Genomic DNA, 24,061 nt, shown 5'->3' with positions numbered 1-24,061 from the left:
ATAGAGAAACTTCTGTGGCTTCCTGTTGGCCTGAACGCCTGACCACAGCCCCGAAGGGGGACAAAGGCCTTATTCCGACATCAACCGGCTCCAGGCTAGGCCCTCCCTCTGCTGGCAGGGGAGACCCTACCCAAGAGAAAGGGAAAGCTGAATTCTCCGTGCCCTTAAAGAGGAAAGGGAGAGAAAAGAGTTAGGAAGCATGAGCATATGCGCAAGAGCAAGTGCTATCTGGACCTCAGCAGAGGGTGAGAAAGGCTAGCAGAGGGGGTGTGAGGCTCCTCCATGAGCAGGAGAAAAGGGAAGAGGAGACACGCATGACAAGCTTTGAGGGAGGCTAAGGACAGAAAGAGTGCGGATGGAGAAGGATGCGCAAGTACCACTTCCTAAACAGTTCAAGAAGTGACGTCACTAAAAGCAAGGGATGGATCATAACTCTCAATCCATCACATATGCGTGGACCCCAGAACCAGGGGATTCCTGGGGTTCCCTGGACTGTACCTGGTCTGAGGACCAACAGAGAGGCTTCAGCTCCGGGGCTGTTAAGGCTTCCCCTGCCGCCAGCACCAAAGCTACCACCGCCATGTTTCAAAGGGCACAGAGAAAGAACAAGACAGGTGACAACCCTCCAGCTCGTCGTCACTGCTCAGGATCTGAGGAGAGACAGCTGGACTGTGGACATGGGGCAGGCATGCAGAGGCTTCCTTTCCTCGCCTCCCCACAGGCACCACCATGGGCCACGTGTGTGTGTGCGGACAACGACCAAGGCTGGGAACCCAGCCCGTGTTCACCTTTAGCCATGTGTGTACATGACACATCAACACACGTTTTGCTCCACAGCCGGACTTTTGACCTGATGGAGGATGGAAGGGACCGACCGCCGACACTGCGGCAGGCCCTGGGCTAAGCCCCTGACACGTGTCCTTTTGCCTCTGTGTCAGAGATGAGAAACGGAGGTTAAGGGGGTTCCTGTCTGGCTGGGTTGTTCTTGGCCGTGTGGCTGGTCCATGGAGGAGCTGGGCCTTCCTGACTCCACAGCCCGCCCGCTTCCCCCCACTCTGCTCTGTGACCCCAGTGACCTCTGCTGTTCCTCAAGACGGGGTGGCTTCTTTCCTGTGTGCGTCTCTCTCCTTGTCCTTTATGCCTTCAAAGAGAGACAACTTATTTGACAGAGATCAAAATAAGCAAGAGGAACAATATGGTAACAACGTACACAAGGGAGTTGATAAAATGAAAAGGGAACTTGACTTTCAACATGGAGGGGTAAGATTTATCTCTAAGAACAACAAAAACGGGTGGACCTCTCAGGTCGAAGGCAGACTTTGAAGCTTCTTCCCATGAAGGAGGAGGGAGAGAAGCTAAGGGTCCCTGGGGTTGAGCCAGAGTTGCCTTCATGTTTTATTTTGCTATGAGAGTCCACATGGGGACCAGACACTTGGGAAAGGACCACACGTTTGTGAAGTTTCCTCGGAAATTTCTCAGACATGGCTAATAGGAGGCTTCCTTGTTGTGAAGGGCACAGGTGATCCCAGGTCTCTCTAAAGGGGTTCATACATGGTGCACAGGTAGGTGAGGGACCCTGGAATTGCCCTGTCAGCCCAGCTGAGGGTTCCAAGCCACATTCAGTGTGGTTCTCCTTTGGAGGGTCCCCCGTGGCCGGGGCAGCAATGGACACGGTCCACTTGCAGGTTCTGGGAGGTCTCATATTCTTAGCACAGCTGGGGACCTTTCATTTCTCCCACAGTCAGAGAGCGCCCCACCCTTGGCCACTTGAAGAACATTCCTTCTTGACTTTGACCCCATGGCTTTCTCTTCCAGGATGGAGAGGGATGGAAGCTGACAGTGTCTGGGGAGAAGGCAGGATGGATGACCCCTACCTGACCACTCAGACCCGGGAAGATCAAGCTTAGGGAAGTGTTTTGTTCCTTCCCGTTCGTTCGTAGCTGCCGTCAATGAGAGCAGCTCCCAAATGCTCTCCTTGTGCCCCATCACACAGTGCAATTTGCCTTCCCTAGAAGATGGGGCTCCCTCTTGCACTCAGAAAGGCTGCTGGGAAGTCTTCTGTGCCACCCTGGAGAGGGTGACTGTTCTGACAGAGGAACAAGGTACGGACAGAGCCCCAAAGGCTGTCATTCATCCTTGGTGCTCTTCGCACACCAGCTGCAGGCAAAGGCTCTGAGAACATGTCTACATCCCAGCTACACCCTGGAGCGCTAGGAGAGCCCTTGGCTGGATCAGTGTTCGGAGAAAAAAAAAAGATCCCCTGATGTAATGAACATGGTTTGTGACCTCCATGGTTTAAGACTGTTTTCCTAAGCATGTTACCAAGAAAGGCTGGGGGGTGAGCACGTTGCCATGGTTCTCCCATCCCTGGAACAGCTCTGGGTACCCCTGCTCCTAAGCAGAACCTCTCCCCACGGCCAGGATCCTGGGAGCCCCAACTCTGCTCCATCCTTGCATGTTTCTTTCAAGCTGGTCCTTTGTTGGACAGATTCAAGAAACAAAAGGGGCCATCAGCTGTCTCTGGGTCTCACCCTGAGCCCACAGAGGCACACAGGTGAGTGCCACCCGGCTAATTCCCCTCAAAGGGAGGAACTCCAGGGGCTCTGACTTCTCCCTAGAGACGCGCCCTGCTCCCCTCAGGGCACGTGCGCTGAGGCTGTAAGGCTCTCAGGAGCCCTGCTGGGGACAACTGGAAAGCAGACTCCCAGGGCGGCCTTTGTTGGGAACACTGAGTGAACGAGCCCTGGAGGAGACCTCACACCAGCCAGTCTCAGGAAGGAGGGAGGGAAGGGAACTGAATGAGAAAAAGAGTGAACTTACGCCAGCGCAAAGGCCACCAATGCGCCTACCACCACCACAAAGTCCAGGATGTTCCACAGGTCTCGGAAGTAGGACCCATCCTGCAGGATCAAGCCCTGGTCTATCATCTGTGGGAGAAGGACACACAGGCCACTATGAGGCCAGGAGTGCCAGCAATACATGCGCTGGGCTCTGGGCTCCCCATGGCAACGCCTCTAAACTAACCCTGCACTGAGGGGTTGGGAGGACAGGTCCCGCAGGCTCTCTACACCAAAGCGTGAGGCCCAGGCCCCTTCTTGGCGCCATCAGGGCTCAGAACCCGCCACATCTCTCCTTTTATGAGTGGCTCAGAGCACCAGGCATTGCCACACATGCACAGATGGGAGCAACCCCAGGTGAGTGGGACGGGGAACAAGAGAGGACTCTGGGTGTTAGGGCAGTGGGGGACAGAGTGAAGGGCAGTGAGTGTCACTGGGACTCAATGGGGGCCAGGAAGGGGCACCCCTTCCTAAGTCTTAGCCTTGGCACACACGGTACCCAAGCTCCAACCAGGAAGCGTGTTGGGGAGGTGAGAACGGGCCCCACACCCGCGAGGCTCCTACTGCCTGCCTGAGAGCTGACAGTGGGCCTGGCTCCTCCTGGGGCCTGTCCACAGGTCTACAGTGGTCTCCACAGAGCCACGCAGCGGTGTCCTGCCACGGCAGATGTCCCCAGGACCTGAGGCCAGAGCAGGGATCAGCAGAGGCCCCACAGAGGTTTGATCGCTGGCTGGGAAGTGACACCCCGGGGGAAGAGGACTAAAGGAGCAAAGAGGTGACCCTTCCAGGGCCCAGAGGCCCGATTTTCTCGAGTGGCTCTTACCTTTATAACCATCTCAAAGGTGAACACGCCGGTGAAAACATAGTCAAAGTACCTCAGCACCTGTAAGACATACAAGGTAGAGCCCATCAGGCTACCCACTCTCCTCCGACAGGCTCCGCCACACGGCCCCCCCAAGCCCCGCTCCATCCCGAAGGAGCTCGGGGTTGTGCCCATCAGCTGGACGCAGGGAGGAGGGGGGCCGGGGATGCTGCAGGGGGGCTGCATGAGCTGGTGGCCCATCCCGCCCCCATCAGAACCTAACGTCTTGGGTCTCAATTGCCCCGCGAATCTCTCCCACACTAGAATCCTTGTCAGCTCCAACCCTCCCCACACCCCTCTCACCTCCTGACACCCAGCCCTGGGTCCTCCTCCAGGAGGTGCCTCGGCAGCCTGGGGAGACCTGTAGCTCCCCAAACATCACTGTGACCCCAGCTCAGACCCCCCATCCGACCCACAGGTGGCTGTAAGACCCCCTGTCAAAGCCCTGGCTGGCTCGGGGTGGGAGGCCCACTGCGGAGGCAGAAAGGCAGGCAGTGCACTTGGGCATTAGGGTCAAGGCGGGGGCTGGTCTTGCAAGGGTTCCCACTTTGCCTTGAGGAGCAGCAATGGGCCACATCTCAAGCCTGCCTCATTCCCCAGGAAGCCTTCTTCCTCCACCTCGAAGGCTGGGTGGGGGAGGGGGTGGGGGGGGCAGTGCTGGGATGGGGTGGTATCTGGGCGTCACGGAGGCTGGCCAGCAGTGTCTGAGCACCCACTTTGTTGCGCTCCGAGTTGGTCAGGACGGGGTCCTCGGCCGCCAGGGCGATGCTGCTGGCTGCGATCACCAGGAGGATGCACATTTCAAAGTAGCGTAGGTTCACGATGTAGTGGCAGGCCCTGCGGATCCTGTGGGGTGCAGCAGCCCACTCAGCTGGCCCCGCTTCCCGCCCATCCCTCCCTTCGTCTCCGGCCCCACACGCCATCAGCCTCTTCCAGACAGCCAGGCCCTGGCCAGAGGACGCCGTGGAGAGAGCAATTTAATTTCTCAGGCACCACCTTTGATTTAAAGCCCCAGTGGGGGAAGGTAATCAGATTGGTTAGAGGCTGCCGTACGCAGGCCAAGATACATTAGCGGCAAGCACAGCTGAGCTGTGGGCAGCAGCAAGCCAGCATCAAGACGACACGCGTGGTACCTTCCACTGTGTCTCAGTGTCTGCTCCCCCAGAAACTGGGGCACAGCAAGGAAATCGTAAGACTCAAGAACCATGAAAAGAGACCTTGATTCGAAGATTCCTGATGAAAGCAGCAACAGGTTTCTGTGAGCCCCAGGTATTCTGATTAAAGTGATTATTCTACAGTCTGCATCCCGGCCTTGGTTGACCCAACATCTCTTAGCCCAGGTTCCTTCCTTCCTAGGGCCTTGCCCGAACACTGGTCACGTGGTCAGTGAAAGCCTCCTTGTCTTCCGACTCAGAAGCTGGTCCACGTGTCTATCTTGCTCACTTCTAGGGCAGAAGGCAGCTTCTCTTTCAAATTTGCCTCTCTCTTAAATCTGATCGCCCAGATTCTTCCCTGCCAGCCCCATCTCACGGCCTTGCCTCTGCTCGGAGGAACATGCCTTCTGAAAAACTCACAGGCAGAACATTCAATGCAGGACCTAGTTGTCATAGGCTCCATAGTCTCAGCTGTCACCCCCCTGGAATATTTGGGGACGCATGCCAAGCAGATATCCTTCCCAGCCTGCATCACCTACTGAGCAAAGAGTAGGTGAAGAGTCCCTTCTTCATGGCATTTCTCATGCCGTCCTGTCTTAGAGTCCTATGGGCACAGAGTTCAAGGGTTGTTCGTTAATTCTACGAACCAGTGATGCCGGATGCTTCCGATGTCTGACCCCATTCTACCACAAAGGGTCAAGAGGGAGACTGGACCCTTATCCTTGCTTCTCATCACCCTGCCCTGGCTCAAATCCTGGTGGTTTACCCTGGCACCGAAGCGGGGTGGCGAGGGAGGGTGTCTTACGGGTTGGTGGTGCTAAAGATGAACATTGAGCTGTGAGGCACCATGGCTTTGCCCGTCTCACGCTTCTCCTTCTTCTGCTGCTTCTTCTCCACCTCCTCCTCCTCCTCCTTGATCTCTGCCTCCTTCAAGGGACTGGCTTCTCCATCAGTCTTGTTGCTGACTGCAAGGGGAATGGGTTGAAATCTTCAGAAACCTGGCCACATGCAAGAATGGTGCCCTTTCTTTTCCCGTGGGGATGGGAGGGAGAGGAGAGGAGAGGGAGCTGGGAGTCGCCTGGCGAGGTGCCCGCAAACACTGGGGGTGTTTCTAGATTACACCAAATTGGGCCTTGGCTCTCTTCCTAGCCTTACCCTTGCCCTAATTTCATGGGGTATAGCTTTTTTTGTGTGTGTGTGTGTGTGCCATATAAATAATACTAACGTTTCTTCCAGTAAAAAGAATGGCTGTCTCTATTGCAAAGTTTACCAAGTTTATTTATAGCTAAATAAAAGTCATAAAGTTATTTATATTTAAAACCTGGATTCTTCATACCTATTCATTTATGGAATTTTCCACATCCATGCACTCTGAACAGCATATGTTATTTCCCTTATACAGATGGGAAAACTGAAGTCCCAGGAATTCAAGAGTTTATCCTAAAGCCATACAGCTGGTGTTGGTTCCCAATTCAAAATCCTCTCTCCTTTCGCAGAAATCACACTGCAGCGGAAGATTTTACGAAGCCATTCCTCTGTTTGCAGCTGCCCTTCTGGCTGTGCTTTTCCCAGTCGTGATTAATGCAGAAATGAGAATGTAATATGTATGCGAATATGGGTCCATGACTACATCCCAGGATTGAGAGGATGAGAAACAGACCAAGTGGGGCACCTGGTCCTCTGCTGCTTCCAGAAGCAAATCCCAGTGCGGGGGAAGCAGCACAGAGGATGAGGCTGTTGGGGGGGTGGGGGGGACCCCATCCTTTTCTCTTATTTTCCCATTCAGGGAATGATTCCACCCTGAACCTTGTGCAAGCTGCAAACCTCTGAGGTCCTTACTCCTTCCAGGTCCTTCCAAAAGATAAGCCATCCCAAGTGTCCAAAAGCCCTCTGATACTCTGATAACGTGGGCGACCAAGGACAGATGCTGGGAACAGAGGAGGGCCAAACCTTCTTAATGCTGAAGGAGGGTCTGATACACCTTTTTTTTTTCTTTTTAGGGCCACACCCGCAGCATATGGAAGTTCCCAGGCTAGGGGTCAAATCGGAGCTACAGTTGCTGGCCTACACCACAGCCACAGCAACGAGGGATCCGAGCCACATCTGTGACCTGCACCACAGCTCACGGCAACACTGGATCGCTGACCTCCTGAGCGGGGCCAGGGATCAAACCCGCATCCTCATGGCTACTAGTCGGATTCGTTTCTGCTGTGCCACAATGGGAGCTCCCTGCGGCGCTTTCTTATCAGAGCATAAAATCAAACAAGACACCAACACAAGGTGTGAGTCAGAGCTTGAGACACACCCACCCAAGTCAACCCCGGGGCACAAGACACGCGAGACTTTAGTACTGGCACTTTGAAGAAAACTTTGAGAAGTGCTCTTTGCTTTGAGAAGGTGAAGACATGCAGATAGAGCAGAGGAGGATAGCAAAACAGGGAGAAAAAGACTGTCCTGCGAAAAGGGAAAAATGTGGGCAAAGAAAGAAAGAAGCAAGAGTGGAATCCTGCGGTCACCAGTCAGTGATGACAGGTGGGCGGTCAGTGGGCTTAACACAGGGACGGGTGTGTGTCAAGTGACTCTGAGGTGTATTTCCCTTTAAGGTCTCAGAGGCGAACATCTATTGCCTGAGGGAACTGTGAGAGAAAGCGTGACTAAAAGCTCCTAGGAGAAAAAGAGTAGATAAGAGTAATAGATTCATAAAATGTTAGTACAAGGAAAGGCTCAGAGGTCATCTGGTTCAATGCTCTCACTTCACAGATGATAAACGGAGGCCTCGAGAGAGACAGGTTTTTTTTGGAGGCCACACACTGAGCCACTGGCAGCTGGGCTCTCCCGCTGTCTTCTGTTCTAGCAGCGGTGCCCTAACCTGTCAGGTGGCAGGGCACCTGGAGGTGGCGGGGGGGTGTCCCAGATTATACCATTAGATAGTCATACAACAAAAAAATCCCTAAATTCACAAACAGGTACAAAATCATTTGTGATGTTAGGGTGGTCACAGGGGTCAAAGGCTTAAAGACATTTTATAGGCAAAACTTAAGCTTGAGAGAATTCTAACTTATTGTTCTTGGAACCTGGGAGAAAACTGCTGCTATTTATTACACATTGGAGAACGATTTTATCGCACTGGGGAGCTTTCCTGGGACGACTCCAGAGCTGTGACTCCCCAGCCCCAGGTGTGATGGGAGGGGCAGGAGATGGGGACAGGGACGGTGTTCTCACTGTGCACCACGGTTGAGTCCACCAAGGGGCCCACGTCGGGGATGGCGACAGTGACGCTGGTGCTCTCGGTGGCGGCCTTGTCCGTGTTGGCTGTGACACAGGAGAGGTCGGGCTCACTCTGGCTGATGACCCGGCCCATGTCCAGCTGCACATCCCCCAGCAGGGCTTGCTCACTGCTGCCCTCCGGCTCTTGCTCTGTCAGCACCGCGTCCTTTCCCATGTCCAGCTCTGGCTGGGGCAGGACAAGGGGTGTGTCGGCCTCATCGAGGGCTCCTGCCAGCCCGGAGCCTCTGGCCACCATCAGACTGTTGGTCCTGTGAAGAGAGAGGAGGAGTCAGCTGGTGCTCAGATGGAAGGGCTGCTCCAAAACGGCTAATGCCCCTGGCAACGGGGAAAAGGGGAGGGCGCCTGAGCAGCCCTGCCAGAGAGCACATGGCATCCGCTGCCTTCCACCTCAGCCATCCATCCATGGCCCACTCGCAACAGGAGATGCCCTCGTTTTCAGCGGGACAGACCCCACTGCTCTTAAATGCGTACAGACCGCGTCAAAGGTACGGTAACACCCCTGTTTTACTAAAGGGGAAACCGAGGCTCAGGAGGGCTCCTGTGGCAGAACCCCTCACACCAGCTGTGCCGCGTGCCTCCAGCATGCTCCTGTGTCTGATTTACCTCCTTAAGTCCTGGGATCGCTCTTCCTCCTGGATCGTGGGCTCCTTGACCCCATGGCTGCCCCTGGGCTCGCGTTCCCTCTCCCCTTCGCTGGGCACAGCTTCATCCAGACTCCGCTCCTGGCTGACGGACCTGCTCCGGGAGGCAGAGGAGGGCTCCCTGCCCTCTGTCCTGACTCGGCGGTGCCGGCTGCGCCGCTGGCTCTGCCTGTGCCTGGCCCGGTCCTCAAAGGTCACCACGGTCTCCCCGCCCCCTGCTTCCTGCTGGGTCGGGTCACAGTTGCCATGACACGGCCTGGCCAGCCACGGAGGCTCCCGTTTGCCCAGCGACAGGGGGCTCCTCGGGTGGTCCAGGTCCCCTCTGTCCCCCTTGAGGGACCCCCCACGGCTGATGCGCTCTTCCTCGCACTTCTCCAGACCCAGACCCAGGGCCAGCCCCTCGATGGGCCTGGGCCTCCTGTAGAGGCTGGGGTGGGCGTTGAGCGGGTTGAGGGGGCTCAGGGGGTTGAGGGGGTTGAGGGGGTTCATGGGCGGGGCCTCCTCCTTGTTGAGGGCCTCCTGGCTGGACATCTGCATGTGCCTCCTCAGCTGGCTGGTGCGCTGCTCCCACACCGACATGTGGTGTCGGCGCCTCCGCTCCCTCCTGGCAAAGGGGAGAGGGCGAGTGCCCGATCAGAACACCCAGGGCCAGGGAGGGCGGCCGCAAGGGTGCGGGCCAGCCCTCGGCGGCCGAGGGGAAAGGGGGACACATGGGGGGAGCAAATGGGAGAGCCCAGGACCTGCAGACAGGAAGCACAGAGAGATGCGAGGGGAGAGTGGGCGGTTGGACTGGTGCACCCCCCGTCCATGGGGTTCCCTGGGGTTCCCCTCTTCTCCCTGCTCTGCAGTAGCTGAGCGGGGAGGGGTGCACCCAGGACTGCGTCCTGGGCCCCAGGGCCTGCAGGGTGGCAGTTCCAAGGCTTGCCCAGTCTTCACCCCCCTGCTCCCCTGTGCTTTCAGGGCATCAACCTGTACCCACTCTGTGCCCACCAACAGCCCTTAACTCAAGGTCAGAGACCTTTCTCTGTCCTCCTCCCCCTCTCCTTCCCCTGGGAAAGCCAGGGCTGAGAAGTACAATGGTCAGTACTACCAAAGGGTGACCAATGGCAGTGGTGAGCAGACTCAGGTCACAAAGAGTCTTGGCACCACCCTCCAAAAATAAGGGTGCCCTGGGTCTCTCCTCTAATCACTCATCAAACCCATGGCACTCAATGTCCGGAGACCACCAGCAGCTCATACTCAAAACCACTGCTGAACAGTGCAGCCTGGGGGCTGAGCATCCACGTGGCAGCAGGAACACGCAAACATGACACAGAGAGGGGCTCACAGGGGTGGGGGCGGGGGCGACGCCTACGCCTGCACGCACACGTGCTTGTGGGCACAGGCCTAGAGCCCACACAGGGGACGCTCACATGTGCCCACACGCATCCTTGCTGGACCCACCCATGCCATCCATAACTGCCCGCGTAAAAGGCAGCCCATGGCCCTGCCGGCCCTCACCGACACATGCGCACTCACAGGCCACACAGGAGAGCCAACTGCGCACGGGGTCACATACCTGAGACACACACTGAGATAGGCACACGGTGAAGGGTGCGGAGGGCCAGATCCACAAACCATGTGCACGGAATGCACACGCACACGCCACAGCACACACTGATGTGCGCGCCCACTGCCACGCCGCCCAGGGCAAGGACAAAGACACAGTGTCCCCGCACCCACACGTAACCACTCACAAACACGCAAACCGGTACACACATACAGGTGGCTGCTGCGTGGCTCCCACATCGACATGTGGTGTCTTCTCCTTCTGTCTCTTCTGGGGAAGAAAAACGGACAGGTTCAGTTCACCCCAAACTCTAGGACCCGCAAGCCCCATGGACACCAGCCGATCTCCAGGGAGGGGCACGGACTCCCTGAGCGCCTGCTGCCCCCTGCAGACCCCACCTTCCGCTCTCCAAGGGGGGTGACCTTGCTTCCCCACTGCGTGCAAACACACAGCTCTTCTCTCGTTGTGAAGCAAACATGCAGGGATGCAAAGGGTCTGTCATCTCATGGAGGGAACAGCTTCGGATGCTCGGTCATCAGGCGCCACTGGCATCCACGCTTTCACCTAAATATCCTTCAGAGACCTATTCTGGAAACCTTGCAGACTGGGGTGATGAACTGTATCCCCCCCCTCCCCGCCCACCACCCATTTCTAAGATCTTCACGAGGCTGTGATGCCCGCTCATCAATCACAGAACATGCAGGGAACAGATGCTCTGCCATGCACACGATCAAGGCCAAGAAGTAGCCCATGACCAAAGGCAGGGCTGCCATCCACGGAGTCGAGGATGTAAGTGGTGCTCCCTGCACAGAGGCAAGGCCCTGGCCTGGCCCTGGCCCTGGCCAGAGGTCTTGAACATTCAGTCTGTCCAGCTGGGTAAAAGCACAGTATTCACCTTCCTGGACTCGCATGCAGAAAAATCTCTTCTAGAGACACACATGTGCCGTGTCCTTTCAAGACCAAGGAAAGGGGGGGGGGCGGGGGCGGGGGCGGGGGCACCACCCACAAAGGCAAACAGGAAAAATTAAGCTGTTGGTGCAGGGTTAGTGCTCAGGAGGAGGGCACGTCTATGGATCTAAATCCCCCCGCCCCTGCCCCAGTTCCTGGGCTGATGGACCCACTCACCCAATGGGCCCCCTGGACTTGGGAGGAGCAAATGCTGCTCCTTCCCTGATGGAACTGACACCACCCCTGGAGAACATGTCTGCAAGCTAGCATTGCTCAACGGCCACGGCCCCAACTGGGGACCAGCCTGATTCACGGTGGGCAGAGGGAGCAGAGGCAGCTGGTCTGAGCTTCACTCAGAATCATCTGGAAGAGGCGCAAGGCACACGAGCACCCACAGAACGGAGGCAGACATCACTGTGGAGAGGCCTGTGAGCTCTCCAAGTGAAGGCACCCCTCCGAATGGGCAGTGCGATGCATGTGGGGCAGCTGTGCCAAGATGCATGGGCCGCACGGAGAAAGAGAAGCAGCCACCAGACGGGCAGCAGGCACAGCCACTAGGAAAAGCACCTGCCACCGTCCACTTGCAAATTCTCAAATATCCACATACCAGCCCTTCAGAAGCACGTGTGTAAGAGTGTGCATACATGGAAGAATCCTCTCTCTCTTACATGCTCACACGCACGCACACACGTGGGCCAGGCAAAAGAGAGAACCAACGTCTGATGTCCCCATAAAGCAGACACACGCTTCAAAAACTCCTCTTGACTCCTCCACTCTCACAGGCAAAGATCCAGCCTCACATCCTATCACCATCTTTACCAACCTCATCCCTACAATCAAACAAACATCGTTCTGACTCACACATATGTGACCTCACACACACTCTGCAAGGACCTTGCAGTTCAGCAAGGGCAGGTGGTATTCTTCCCATTTCAAAGATGGGGACACGGAGATTCTAGATCCTAGAGGTTCTCTCTCTAAGGTCACAGAGCAGGTGACTGAGAGAGGGATGGCTAGCACTTGGGCCTTTCGGTTTATAATCACGTTCTTTCCCTCTTTCTCTCTGGATGCCACCTTCTCGGTGAGACCGTAGCCCAGAAATCGGGGGTCTCGCCTGCACACGCTGAGGTTGTTCTGCCAGCAGCACCTGCCTGGCAGCATGGGCACGGCACCCAGAGCCTGGCTCTCTGCTCATCGGGGATGGTGAGAGCTCCCCTCCTACCTCACTGCGCCTGGATCCACACACAGCTCAATCCCTAGGGCCCTGTGCCTACCAGTGTTTCATTCATTCTTTTGTGCTATAAATAGTGGGTTTCTACTCTGGGCCAAGCATCCTTCCCACCTCATCTCTCCAAACCCACGCCTCCTCCAGGCTTCCTCATCTCAGTAAATAGAGCCACCCACTTCGAAGTGACAGCCAGCCCTACCCACTAGCATGTTTAGATACCTGTGTGTGTGTATTTTTAGCCCAACCTCCTGAGTGCAGGGGAAGCGGGGCAGAAACTACTCAAGGCCCAGAGTAGATTCTAGGCAGGAAGGAGGTGTTTCACCTTTCTCCATCAATTTTGAACATTTTTTTTTCTCTTCCCACACTCACTGAGGAGGGGCCAGAGGCCAGGCTTTCCTTCAGTTTTGAAAGGGAGAGCAAGACAGCTGCCGTGCAGGGGAGCGAGCCCCCCCGCCCCCCAACACACACAACTCTGGGATGCCCCTGCGAGGTGAGGCTGAGGACACTGAGCCGTGCGCATGAGCTCTGCGCAGAGAAGGGAGCGCCCCTGACCAGCTTCAAGAAACAGATGACAGGGTCTGGGGCCAGGACAGAGTCCGACTGCCAGAGGTCTCAGCCCCTGCCCAGCGATACCCAGGGCCTCCACAGTCCTCACGCAGACCCAGGGAGTTCACTGGTTCTGGCCTCACTTCTCAGCCTCCCCACCAAGACCCTCCTCTAGTGCCAGGCGGAGGCCAGCCCCCTGCAAAGCCCAACAGGAGCCACGAGGCCAGGCTGGATCCTCACAGAGTCTACACTGGCTGCTCTACTCTGTCACCTCCCATTGTCCCCTAAGCCACTCCAACTGGATTCTGTCCTCTCCGGGCCACTGAAACAGCTCTTGCGAAGGTCGCTAACAGCTTCCATTGGCCAATCCCACCGTCCCTTTTCTGTCCTCATCCTATGTGATCTTTCAACAGCCCTGAGCTCCGCCGTCCACCCGCTCCTTCCGGAAGTGTGTTCTTTTCCACGTCTCCAAGACACCACGCTCCCGGTTCTCTTTTCCCACCTCCAGCTTTGCTGACCATCTCCTCGGGGGCTTCTCTGCCAGACCTCACGGCGCAGGAGCGCTCCGGCCTCTGTCCTCAGCCCTCGCTTCTCCACGTATCGCTCCCGGGTTCAGCTCGTCCGGGCTGATGGCTTAAATGCCACCCAAATGTCAACTCCCCGACCCCCATCTTGATTTCTAACCCTGACCTCTAAGCTTCAGACTCACGTGACCAGCAGCCCATTCAACATCTTCACTTGCATGACTTTTATGCCCTTTTTTTTTTTTTAAGGGCTGCACCCTCGACATATGGAGGTTCCCAGGCTAGGGGTCGAATCAGAGCTGCAGCTGCTGGCCACAGCCACGGCCACGGCAGATCTGAGCAGCATCTGCAACCCACACCACAGTTCACAGCAATGCCAATTCTCAACCCACTGGGCAAGGCCAAATCTGCCTGTCTTTATAAGCCCCTCAACTTGAATGTGGACCAAGAGAACCTTGGGATTTCCACGGCTCTCTGGGCATCAGTAAATCCCTCCATCATCTACCCAGCTGCTTAGGTCTCAGACTTGAACCCCAGCAGGCACGTTGATTTCTTCTTGTTTTGCATCCCCACCCCCATGCCAGTGACTCCATCAGCTCATCCTGTTGGTTCTCCCTCCCAAAAACAGGCCGAGTGGGCTGACTTCTCATCTCAGCCGTTGTCACCACAGTCTGAACCCCCATCAATGCTCACCAACTTCACTCTACGAGCCCATCTTCGGCTCCCTGCCCGCAGTCTGGGCCCTACAGTCCACCCTCCACAGACCAGAGCGACCTTTTAAAAGAGCAAACCGTATCATCGCCATCCTCCCCTCGAGACCGTCCTGTGGATGCAATTAGAATAAAAGCCCACGTCCCTGGCCTGGGCTTTCAGGACCTCCTTGGCCTCGTCGCCCCCTCTCCTCCCTTGTTCCTTCACAGCGTCCACAGGGCCTTGCTGGGAACACTCTGCCTTCACTGTGTCCCATGACCGTCGGCTACATATTTAGGTCTCTGCGTAAATAGCACCTCTTCAGAGAAGCCCTCCCAGACTGCCTGAAGGTACGCCCCCCAGTTCTTCTTCCTCTGCCTTAGCGCCTTGTTTTATTTATTTTTCAGCCATTATCACCATCTGATATTAGGTCTGAGTGTTTATCAGCTATTTTGCTCACTGAAATAAAGGCTCTGAATAAAGAGACCTTGTCTTGCTCACAGCCGTATGCATAGGGCCTTTCCTGACACAGAGCAGGCACCCCCCCTACCCCAAGAGTAGATGAGTTCGGAGGTGAGCAACTGGAGGTGAGCACAGGAGCCTGGGGGTCTCGGGGCGGGGGCAGCCGACTCACTCGATGGAAGGCATGTTGGGTGCAGACATCGGGCTGACCTCCTTGGCCTTCTGCAGGGCATGCTTCTGGTTGAAAGCCTCCTCTTCTTCCTGCTCATCCTAGAGACAAAGCAGAGAGGGACTGGCCTGGAATCCCTGTGAAGGAGAGCAGCTCCGGGGGCCCTCCCCACAAGGAGGCCTGGCACAGTGAGGAAAGTGGGAAGAAGAAGGGGAAACGAGGCAGGATGAGGTGAGGTTGGCCCAGAGACGTCAGGCGGCCAGGGGCGCAGGCTCCTTGAGACAGCAGCCTCCTCGGCCCCGGCATGGCCAGCCATTCTGGTCTTTCCCCTGCCCCGTAGGCTGCCCCACATTTTCCCAGGAAAGCGGTAGCATTCAACCCAACCCCCAGCCATCAAGGGAGCTGGCCACCGCTGGGGAGGTCCCATGAAAGCCCCATCACTTCCAGATGCAGTGCCTGGGAGTGACAGATTGGGGCCCTTCCAGGCAGAGCCCCCTGAAGTAAAGGCCACGCCTCCCATCACGCCCTCCTCCCTGCACGGCGAAGTGACCCCACCTGGTGCTCAGGCAGGGACCTCCTCCCCTCATCCACAGTCCTGCTTCTAACTGTCCCTCTATGTGATGACACCAAGGCAAGCCAGCTCTGCTAAAATGGCCAGAGCTGCGAAGCCTACAGACATCTCCATAACCCACCCTGGTTTTCACACACAGCACTTGACTTGATCCTTGAGGTACCAGCAGGAGGGATGCAAGGCAAAGACGGCATTCTTATCTTACAGACAAAGAAAGCAACACTAATGGAGACCAGGGATCCAGCCCAAGCTAAAAGAGCCAGCGGGTGGCAGATGTGTGACTCACGGCCAGCTTTTTAGATACTAGAGCTGGTACTATTCCCTACCTCACCCTGCAGATAAGAGCCTCGAGCATGCGGGGCAGAGCAGGCCACGCATCACGGAATAAACATGTGGAAAAAGCTCAGAAGCATCGCCAGGATGCTATGAGCTCCTCCCCAAGCCAAATCTGCACTGTGTGGGGAGAGGTTGTCGCTTATCTCCCTAGGCCATCCCATCGCAATTAGCATCGCCTCCACCCCTACAGAAAGGACTCAGAGACAAGAGGGAACGGCTCTTTGAGAAATGTAGGGTCTGCCTCCATTGAAACTTCCGCCAAGATGACCATGGTCACTGGAATACCGCAGCAGCCACCGTCTAGGAACTGTGACCTTCCTGGCCCCTCTCACGCTGAAACCCAGGAGGGTAGAGGCTCATGATGAAGGCCACACAGCCACAGGAGGAGAGGGGGGACTTAAATCCAGGACTATGGTGTGTTCTTTATTTTCCAGGTCATAATCCTACAAAGGACCCCTCTGAGAATTGGCAGTGACCAAGTGATTATCTTCTATATCCCATAAGAGACCGAGGCTGCTGGTCCCAGGCTCAGCAAACGCAATGAATGTGAACCAGGCTTCCTTTATGGATGGGGCGCTCTCCCAACTGTCCACAAGCTCTGAGAAGGGGCCTTCCCAGCAGGTCTGAGGCCAGCAATGCAGACTTTCGGAGTCTGCGTGCCCCCAATGGCACTAGAGGACCATCGGATCCCTGGAGAACAAGGCTTACCTTCGTCAGCTCCTGGGCATTGGCCAGATTGTCCACGGCGATGGCCAAGAACACATTCAGCAGCGTGTCTGGCATGATGAGTTAAGGATGGGCAAGTAAGAAAAATGAAAGGCTCCGGCAAGGCGGAGAGAGCATCTCCAGCCTTTCCTGTCTGGGCCACTAGCAGGAACAGGAGCCGCCCGCAAAGAGGCATTTGACTCTCTTTGAAAGAGGATATGTCTTCTTCCCTCCTTCCAGATATCATTTCTTTGTACGGAACAAAGAAATATCTAAATAAAACTGCCCAGGGGGGAGTTCCCGTCGGGGCTCAGTGGCTACAGATCCCAACTAGTATCTATTCGGACTTGGGTTTGATCCCCGGCCTCGCTCAGTGCGTTAAGGATCCGGCATTGTTGTGAGCTGTGGCGTAGGTCGCAGATGCTGCTGGGATCCCATGTTGCTACAGCTGTGCTGTAGGCCGGCGGCTTGGACCCCTAGCTTGGGAACCTCCATATGCCATGGGTGCAGCCCTAAAAGACAAAAGACAAAAGACAAAAAAAAAACTTCCCAGAGAGTTAAGATGGAGTGAGGAAGCCTTGATAGGGCTCTGGCCTCTTCTCACAGCAATGTTGAGTTAAGAATCACTGAACAAGACGGGTAGGGAGAATGAAGCAGGAGCTCACCTCTCCTTTCCCGGAAGCCCATCTGGACCAATCATGCTATTCCGTCCTTAAAGATGGACAAAAAATGAGATTCCAAGGCCTCATCACCAACTAGCTCTCAGTCACAGACTTCAATCTTCTGGTCCTGGGAGGCGTCCGTATTTCATTTAACAGAATGTCTCAGGGCACACAAGACCATTATGGAAGCCATTCCTACTCCACGCCCTAACCTCTGAGGCCCCAGATTCCAATTACCCTTGAGGCCCATGGGTGGTGGAACTCAGAACCTGCCCTAGCACAAAAGTCCAGGTCTGGCTGCTCTCAGAGGAACCGGAAAGTCAAAGTGACGTGTGACAAATGGGCCTTCCATTTCCATGACTCACTGCCTTTTTAGGGGTTTCTTGTGTTCAGTTTATAGTCTGCCCTGGCTCCTAGAAGTCTGCAGGACAGCAAATTTAAAGGAACATCTCGTCTCTGTGAGATTACAGGAAATGCAAAATACAGCTGCATCACAGGTTGTCCTTTTTCACTCTACCAATCCTGACTCAAGGTGAGTCCTGCTCCCCCAAAACATCTAATGATCATGCAGAAGTTTGCAGTTGATAAGGTTTATTCAAGTAAATTATCTCATTTACTATTTACAACTAACAAGGAAATCGATCCTGCTTCTTCCTTTCAGATGAGCATCTTAGAACCTCAGAGAGACATCGAGTGACTTTCCCAAGGCCAAACAGCTTTTAAGCAGAGCTGCTGGGATGAAAACCTAAATCTTCCTGGTCTAGATCCCATGACCAGCCCTGGGTTTCAGAAGGAAATACACTTGGTTTCCAGGCTCCCTTTACAATTTAGTAATTGTTGGACTTTGATCAAGTGATTTCTTCTAAGTCCTTTACGGTAAAGATTAGATGAAATGGCACCTATAAAGCATTTAGTGTAAGGTCTCATGAATGGCACGAATACAAGAAATGTTAGCTATGCTCAGTAGTATTAGCATGAATCATAATACTAATATCTTGAGATCTCATTATGTGGAAGACTCTGTTCTCTCTTAGTGAGTGATTAATTCATTAGGTTACTAGTGAGTTAGTTACTGGTTACTATTTTTTAAATTTTTTATTGAAGGATAGTTGATTTACAGTGTCATATTAGTTTCAGGTGTATCACACAGTGATTCAGTTATAAACATATAAACGCGCTCTCTCTCTCTCTCTCTCTATATATATATATATATATACTTTTTCAGATTCTCTCCCTTATAGGTTATTATAAAATAATTGAATATACATGCACCCCAATGTTCACCACCACACTATTTACAACAATTGCTATTTCAGCCTATAGTGATTTCCGTCCTCTCTTCTTTTCTCCAGCTTATAGTCTCTCCAACCATTTCCTGTAACAGACTCATATGGTTTTGTTGGTGATGATAACCTGATAATTTGGATATTATAATACCTGATAGCTTGGATGATATTCTCTTTTGTTTATACTTATTTTCTTTATCCAACTAGCACACGAGTTCCTTAAGGTCTGGGTCCTTGCATCTCTTGGTACACCTAGATGTCTCCCCGATGTGTCCCCAGCGCGATTATCATCACCGCCACCCCCTTTTCCTCCTCCTCACGTGCTGGTCCAGGCTGGCAGCAAGGGAAGCATTGTAAAAAGGATACAGTTTCCAAACAAGGTGAGCACAATGAAATAGATGGCTGACCACATGCCCGAGCTGACCCCGCCCTGGGAGCGGATTCCGTTGTACATCACCTCGTTCCAGTCCTCACCCGTCAGGATCTACACACAGCAAACGACAGGCAAGTTGGAGACCCGGGTAGGCTGAGCAAAGGGGATCGATGTAAAGGGGAAAATTCTGGGCCTGGGTCTTTTCCCTCTACCCCCTCGCTTGACCGTCCTGCCAGGGAGGAAAAAAACTCACACCCACCAAGAACCCTCAACATCCTTCTGATACAGAAGAGAATTTTAGGCACTGAAAATGGAAGGAGAGTATCAAAAGGAAAGACTCTAGTCCTCAAAAGGCAGAGCTCCCCTGCCACCCCAAACCCCAGCTTTGCCAGGCCTGTGGCCATCACCCAGATCAGGTGGCCCAGGCACTGCTTGCCTGGCCACCTGTCCCCAGGAGCTGCCAAGATACAGTTGCTAAGCCCACAGCATCACTGGAAAGAGCCTCACGGACTCCAGTTCTGGTTCAGCCTCAGATTCTGCCTAAATAGTATTTTCCTTCAGCTCTCAGACATTATTGATTTTGATATCTCCCCATGATTTAAAAAAAAAATTGGGGGGGGGTCATAGAAAAGATACTTCATCCAACGGATAAGTGAGTGAGATGTTTCCAATTCCATAAAACCAGAAATGCGATGATACTGAATGTCTCTGGCTTCATTAACATCTCTTGCAAATGCACCAGTGTAGGGAGCAGGCCAGTGCGGGCTTCGCAATAGAGCTCTTTTAACCTTGGTAAGAACAGAGCGGTAGAAATCCAGGCACTACTGTTACTACGGTGAGGATTACTCAGTAAGTTGCCTGAGAGGAGCCTGGAGAGAAGAGGTAGGGTTCTCATGACCCATCCTCATCTTGCGGTGTGTGCAGCGAGGGATCCTCCAGAACATGCTTTAGGGACCTCATACCTGGAAGACAGTCATGATGGCTGCAGGGAAGGTGTCGAAGTTGGCTGAAGGAGTCCCGTCATTAAAGTTGAACCTGAAAAGGAAATTTAGAGAATGAGATCAAAATCTTTGTCACGAAACTGTTCCCTTTCTTCACATTCCCTTCTTCCCAACTCTCCCCCCGATTCCCGTTAACTGGGAGAATGGTATTAGCAATCACTGCTGGGGGACAGTGTGCTTGAAGGGCACGGGCGATGGGATGGGGTCTGGGCTGATCCTGAGTTACAAGGCCCCATGATGTACCTTCCTGTACATTCCACAGGGAGGGGTCCCCACAAGAACCCCGTACAGTGGGAAAGGATTAAAAATAGAAACCCTCATGGTTGGTTTGGGGCCATGGACGCAAATAACAAGATGGTAACATGGTGATCAAATGAGTGACCCTGGAGCTCACAGGCGAAACACTAGGTTTTTAGGCTCCTTGGGATGGAAAGCACATTGACGCCTACCTGCCTCCAAAGAGCTGCATTCCTAGGAGAGCAAAGACCACGATGAAGAGGAAGAGGAGGAAGAGCAAACTGATGATAGACTTCATGGAACTCATCAAGGAGACCACCAAATTCCGTAGGGATGCCCAATACCTACAAAAGCCAAGACGGCATTACCACAGTGAGCACTTGAGTCCTGAGTTATCCCCAAGCCCAGCTGGGCGTCCGCCTGGTGGCCTATGAGATAAGCTGCCTTTGTACACTTGTAGGAAGGAGACGTGGCAGCAGTAATGTGGCTCCCCTTGGGAATACAGCACAGGATCTGGCATCATGGGCGTTTTCCTGCTTTGGTCTTTGGAGGAGGAGGAAGAGCAAAAGAATAGAGGGAGTGGGGCGTGGGGTAGGGAAGGGGATTGCGAAGGGGAAGTGAGGATGGAAGGCAAGAGAGTAAGAGAGGAAAGCTTCCACTCCCAAAGGTGGTTGGGGAGAGTCCAGATTCTGATCACTTACTTGGTTATTTTAAAGATTCTTAGAAGTCGGAGAGCTCGCAAGACACTGATTCCGAAAGACGTGCCAGGTCTGAAGATTGCCCAGACCACTTCAAAGATGCTCCCCACTGTGACCTAAAGAGTCAAACCCAGCCACAGGGAGAAGAGAAGGAGGAGGAAGAAGGGGAGGGGGAGGGGGGAGGGGGAAGGAGGGGGAGAGGCAGGGGAGGGAGGAGCAAGTGACATTCAGCCACCCACAATTCTCAGTGGGCTATTTTGAAATTAAAACTCTTCCCTCCCCGCACAGCCCACCTCCAATAGGACCACCTATTTATGAAGGCTGCCAAGAAAAATGGGACTACACCACCTCTCTGCCCACTGCTCTCCACTCCCTGTGCTGAATTTCCTCCTTCGCACTGCAGATTGCTTTACTGCCTGCCGCCCTGTCCTTCCTGAAAACTACAACAGCTACTCACCACATCTGCACAGATCCGACAGCCATCCTGTTCTTATAACACTTTGAACAGAAACAGACCAAAGAGCCGCCCTTCACTAAGAAAACAAATTTAAATTAATTCGGGTTGCCTTCCAACATGAAAAGCTCAGGGAGGGCCCACATTTTCTCATCGTCCTAGAATGTAGTGCTAATAAGAATGTTTCAGTCACCTGCACATGAAACACCGTTCTGTCGCTCAGGCCCCACACACCCTGAGATGACAGTACTGTCTGGTGGCATAAAACCTGCTTGCTATGGGAAGTAGCGATGTCAAATCAACCGTTCAATTTGCTTTTTCCTTTAATTGCATGTTTACTGAAAGTCTACTCTAGTTCTCCACATTGCGCTAGGAGAAAGAACAAAAATGAATCCTCACAGTGATGCTGGAATGTGCATAGATAAGGAAACGAAGGTAAAAATGGCCTCTCACTCGCTGTTATGCCTGAAAATTGCCTGTACCCAGAAGCATATGTTCCAAGTTAAAATGTAGATTGGCACGTGCTCAAAATCGTTAGCACCTAACGGAAGAGTTGGCAGAAAAAGAAGTGGGTTTGGCAGAAAGAGAGGTGGTTCAGGAACCCAAAGTTTTGCACCCTAGTTCTGCTGCTAACTGGCTGTGGGAACTTGTCCACGAAGCCCCCTCTGTACTCCTGTGTAAACACGCAGCCCAACTCCTGATACCTAACAGAGTGAGCAGGACTCTTGAAAGCAAGAGGACAAAGACATACGTGAAAGCACCCTGCAGGCTGCCGAGGAACACACACACTTATATATGTCAATATTACTCAGAAAGTGAGCACGATACCGGAGCTGATGTGGGGCCTGTGAATATAAAAGGGTGTGTGTGAACACTTAAGGGTCTATCTGGATAATTTCTCCAATTTTAAATGGAAGTAAAAAAGTAAGTACAGAAGCTCTTCATGTTTTTATTGATCCACCTTCTGGAATCAAGTCTTCGGCCTTCTCATTCAGGCTCCCCCCCAAGATAGTAAGTGGTTGAAGATGCTGCCTATGGGTGGCGTTCTACAGCTGTACGTTGTGATCTACACACACTGAGGGGTATGTACGCTATGTTATGCGTGTTTACACTTCAGTGCAAACATTAAAAATAAGAGCATTTAAAGAGCCCAAACAAACTCTAGGACAGCAAGGCTGCTCTCATTCCTGCCCTCCCTTTCGCTAATCCTATCGGCTCCCCTTTTATAAATTCTGATTTCGGGGCTTCAGGCTGAGCTGGGAGCAAGCTGCTTATCTCAAACCCCAGCACATCAACATTTGGCTGGGGCAGGGCTGGGGCGCCCGCTGGGCATCTGAGCACTTACCCCAAAATCAAAGCAGTTGAATGAAGAATGGAAGTAAAGGCGAGGCCCCATGCCATACATCTTCAGAGACATCTCCAGGAGGAAGAGTCCCAGAAACAAAAACTCTGCATAGTCTGAAAGCATTCAAGGCAGAAGCACTGGTTCCATGGAGGGCACGGGCTCTTGCCCTCCCTGGGCCCACCGCCACCGCCCCCCCGCCCCGACCCACAGAGGAACCCTCAATAGCAACAGGACCCCCACAGGACTTTCGGTGACCACGCCAGGTCAGTGCCAGGCAAAACCTAACGACGTCTGGATGTGCTCAGAGCCAGAATGAGTCCCAGGCCCACTCCACAGGTCAGCTTGGCTCTTGTTTGACGGGTGGCTTTGTCACTGCCCTTTAAATGGCAGGTGGCTCTCAGGAGAGAGGGAAAGGGCTTCAGCATGGTTTGGATGAAGAAGCTGCATTTCCTCTGCACACGTGCAGCCCGACAGCATCAGGAACCTCGCTTCCTCCCACTGGCAGCCTTACCCACAGCTGGCCTACAGGTTTCCTTTCGGGTCCATTGAAGGCATCCACTTCCCTAAGCATTTTCTCCTGAGACTTTGGTGACCAAGACTCCCTATGTCCCTGGGCTACCTTAAGTCACTTAAGTGACAGCCTTAGACTCCCCAAATAAAGCACAACACTATCTTGTGGACTCATCAGCAAAGATTTATCTGATTTGATCATGAATGACAGGTGGGAATTGTCATGTGATAATCCTGACCCCCCACCCTGCTGATGACAACTCTGGCCTCCCTCACAATGTGGCCGAGAGGGCTTGCCCTGTTGACATTCACACTGCCATCCACGCGCTGCCGGGAGAGCCAGCAGTCACTGTTCACTTACAGAGGAGGTGGGTGAGCCACTGGGGCTGGTTGTGATGGACGATGGCCACACAGGCGGTGTTGAGAGCCACGAGGCTCAGCACGATCCAGTAAAACACCTGGGATTTCACCATGTGGCGGATAGAGATGCGCAGAAGCCTCTCCTTGTGCCGGAAATAGGAGGCCCCATCCACCTTCGTGCTTTTGATGCTGGCTCGGGCGAGAGGTGTGCCTACAGAGGCAGGAGGAAGGAAGAAGGAGGCTTCAAAATAGATGATGCTCCATGGCAAGGAGGCATCCGAAGGGCAAGAGGGGCAGCTTCGGTCCCAGGGCCGGGGCACTGCCATGTTGCAGGCCTGGGGAGTCTCCAGCTTATGGGCTAAGAGTTTCCACAGCACAGCAGAGATCCCTGCTTTTCCCCTGGGCACTCTCAGTCCCAGGAGATAGAAAGCTTCCCTGGGCAGGACACCAGGCATCCAGCCTGTATCCTGAATCCTAAGGGGATCGTGTTTATGTTTGAAACAGACTGGGCTTCTCCCTGGCCTTTCTTTTTACATATGCTTCAGGCACTGGAATCATCCTGCTGCATTTGCCATTTCTCTACCACTGGCAGCCTAAGCGGCAATGGGCTCTGAACTCCTCTTCA

At 53.9% G+C, this 24,061-nt stretch overlaps 1 protein-coding gene across 1 annotated transcript in view; it reads right to left on the bottom strand.

Annotated features, from left to right (window-relative positions):
* Nucleotides 1-24,061, bottom strand: part of CACNA1E (calcium voltage-gated channel subunit alpha1 E) — a 312,718-nt gene that overhangs the window by 63,753 nt on the left and 224,904 nt on the right. The window contains exons 11-25 of the mRNA XM_047754407.1: nucleotides 23,438-23,647; nucleotides 22,567-22,679; nucleotides 20,771-20,883; nucleotides 20,282-20,413; nucleotides 19,794-19,866; nucleotides 18,825-18,942; nucleotides 16,514-16,581; nucleotides 14,902-14,999; nucleotides 10,545-10,601; nucleotides 8,745-9,386; nucleotides 8,076-8,389; nucleotides 5,659-5,818; nucleotides 4,416-4,545; nucleotides 3,661-3,720; nucleotides 2,821-2,927 (exon numbers count right to left, since the gene is read on the bottom strand). Coding sequence (XP_047610363.1) covers nucleotides 2,821-2,927; nucleotides 3,661-3,720; nucleotides 4,416-4,545; nucleotides 5,659-5,818; nucleotides 8,076-8,389; nucleotides 8,745-9,386; nucleotides 10,545-10,601; nucleotides 14,902-14,999; nucleotides 16,514-16,581; nucleotides 18,825-18,942; nucleotides 19,794-19,866; nucleotides 20,282-20,413; nucleotides 20,771-20,883; nucleotides 22,567-22,679; nucleotides 23,438-23,647 — 2,395 coding nt within the window. The remainder of the gene's footprint in view (nucleotides 1-2,820; nucleotides 2,928-3,660; nucleotides 3,721-4,415; nucleotides 4,546-5,658; nucleotides 5,819-8,075; nucleotides 8,390-8,744; nucleotides 9,387-10,544; nucleotides 10,602-14,901; nucleotides 15,000-16,513; nucleotides 16,582-18,824; nucleotides 18,943-19,793; nucleotides 19,867-20,281; nucleotides 20,414-20,770; nucleotides 20,884-22,566; nucleotides 22,680-23,437; nucleotides 23,648-24,061) is intronic.

This window comes from Phacochoerus africanus, chromosome 11 (genome assembly GCF_016906955.1).
Source record: "Phacochoerus africanus isolate WHEZ1 chromosome 11, ROS_Pafr_v1, whole genome shotgun sequence".
In the NCBI taxonomy this organism is placed as follows: Eukaryota; Metazoa; Chordata; class Mammalia; order Artiodactyla; family Suidae; genus Phacochoerus; species Phacochoerus africanus.
Note: the sequence above shows the minus strand (reverse complement) of the source record. Positions and strands in the feature narration are given on the sequence as shown.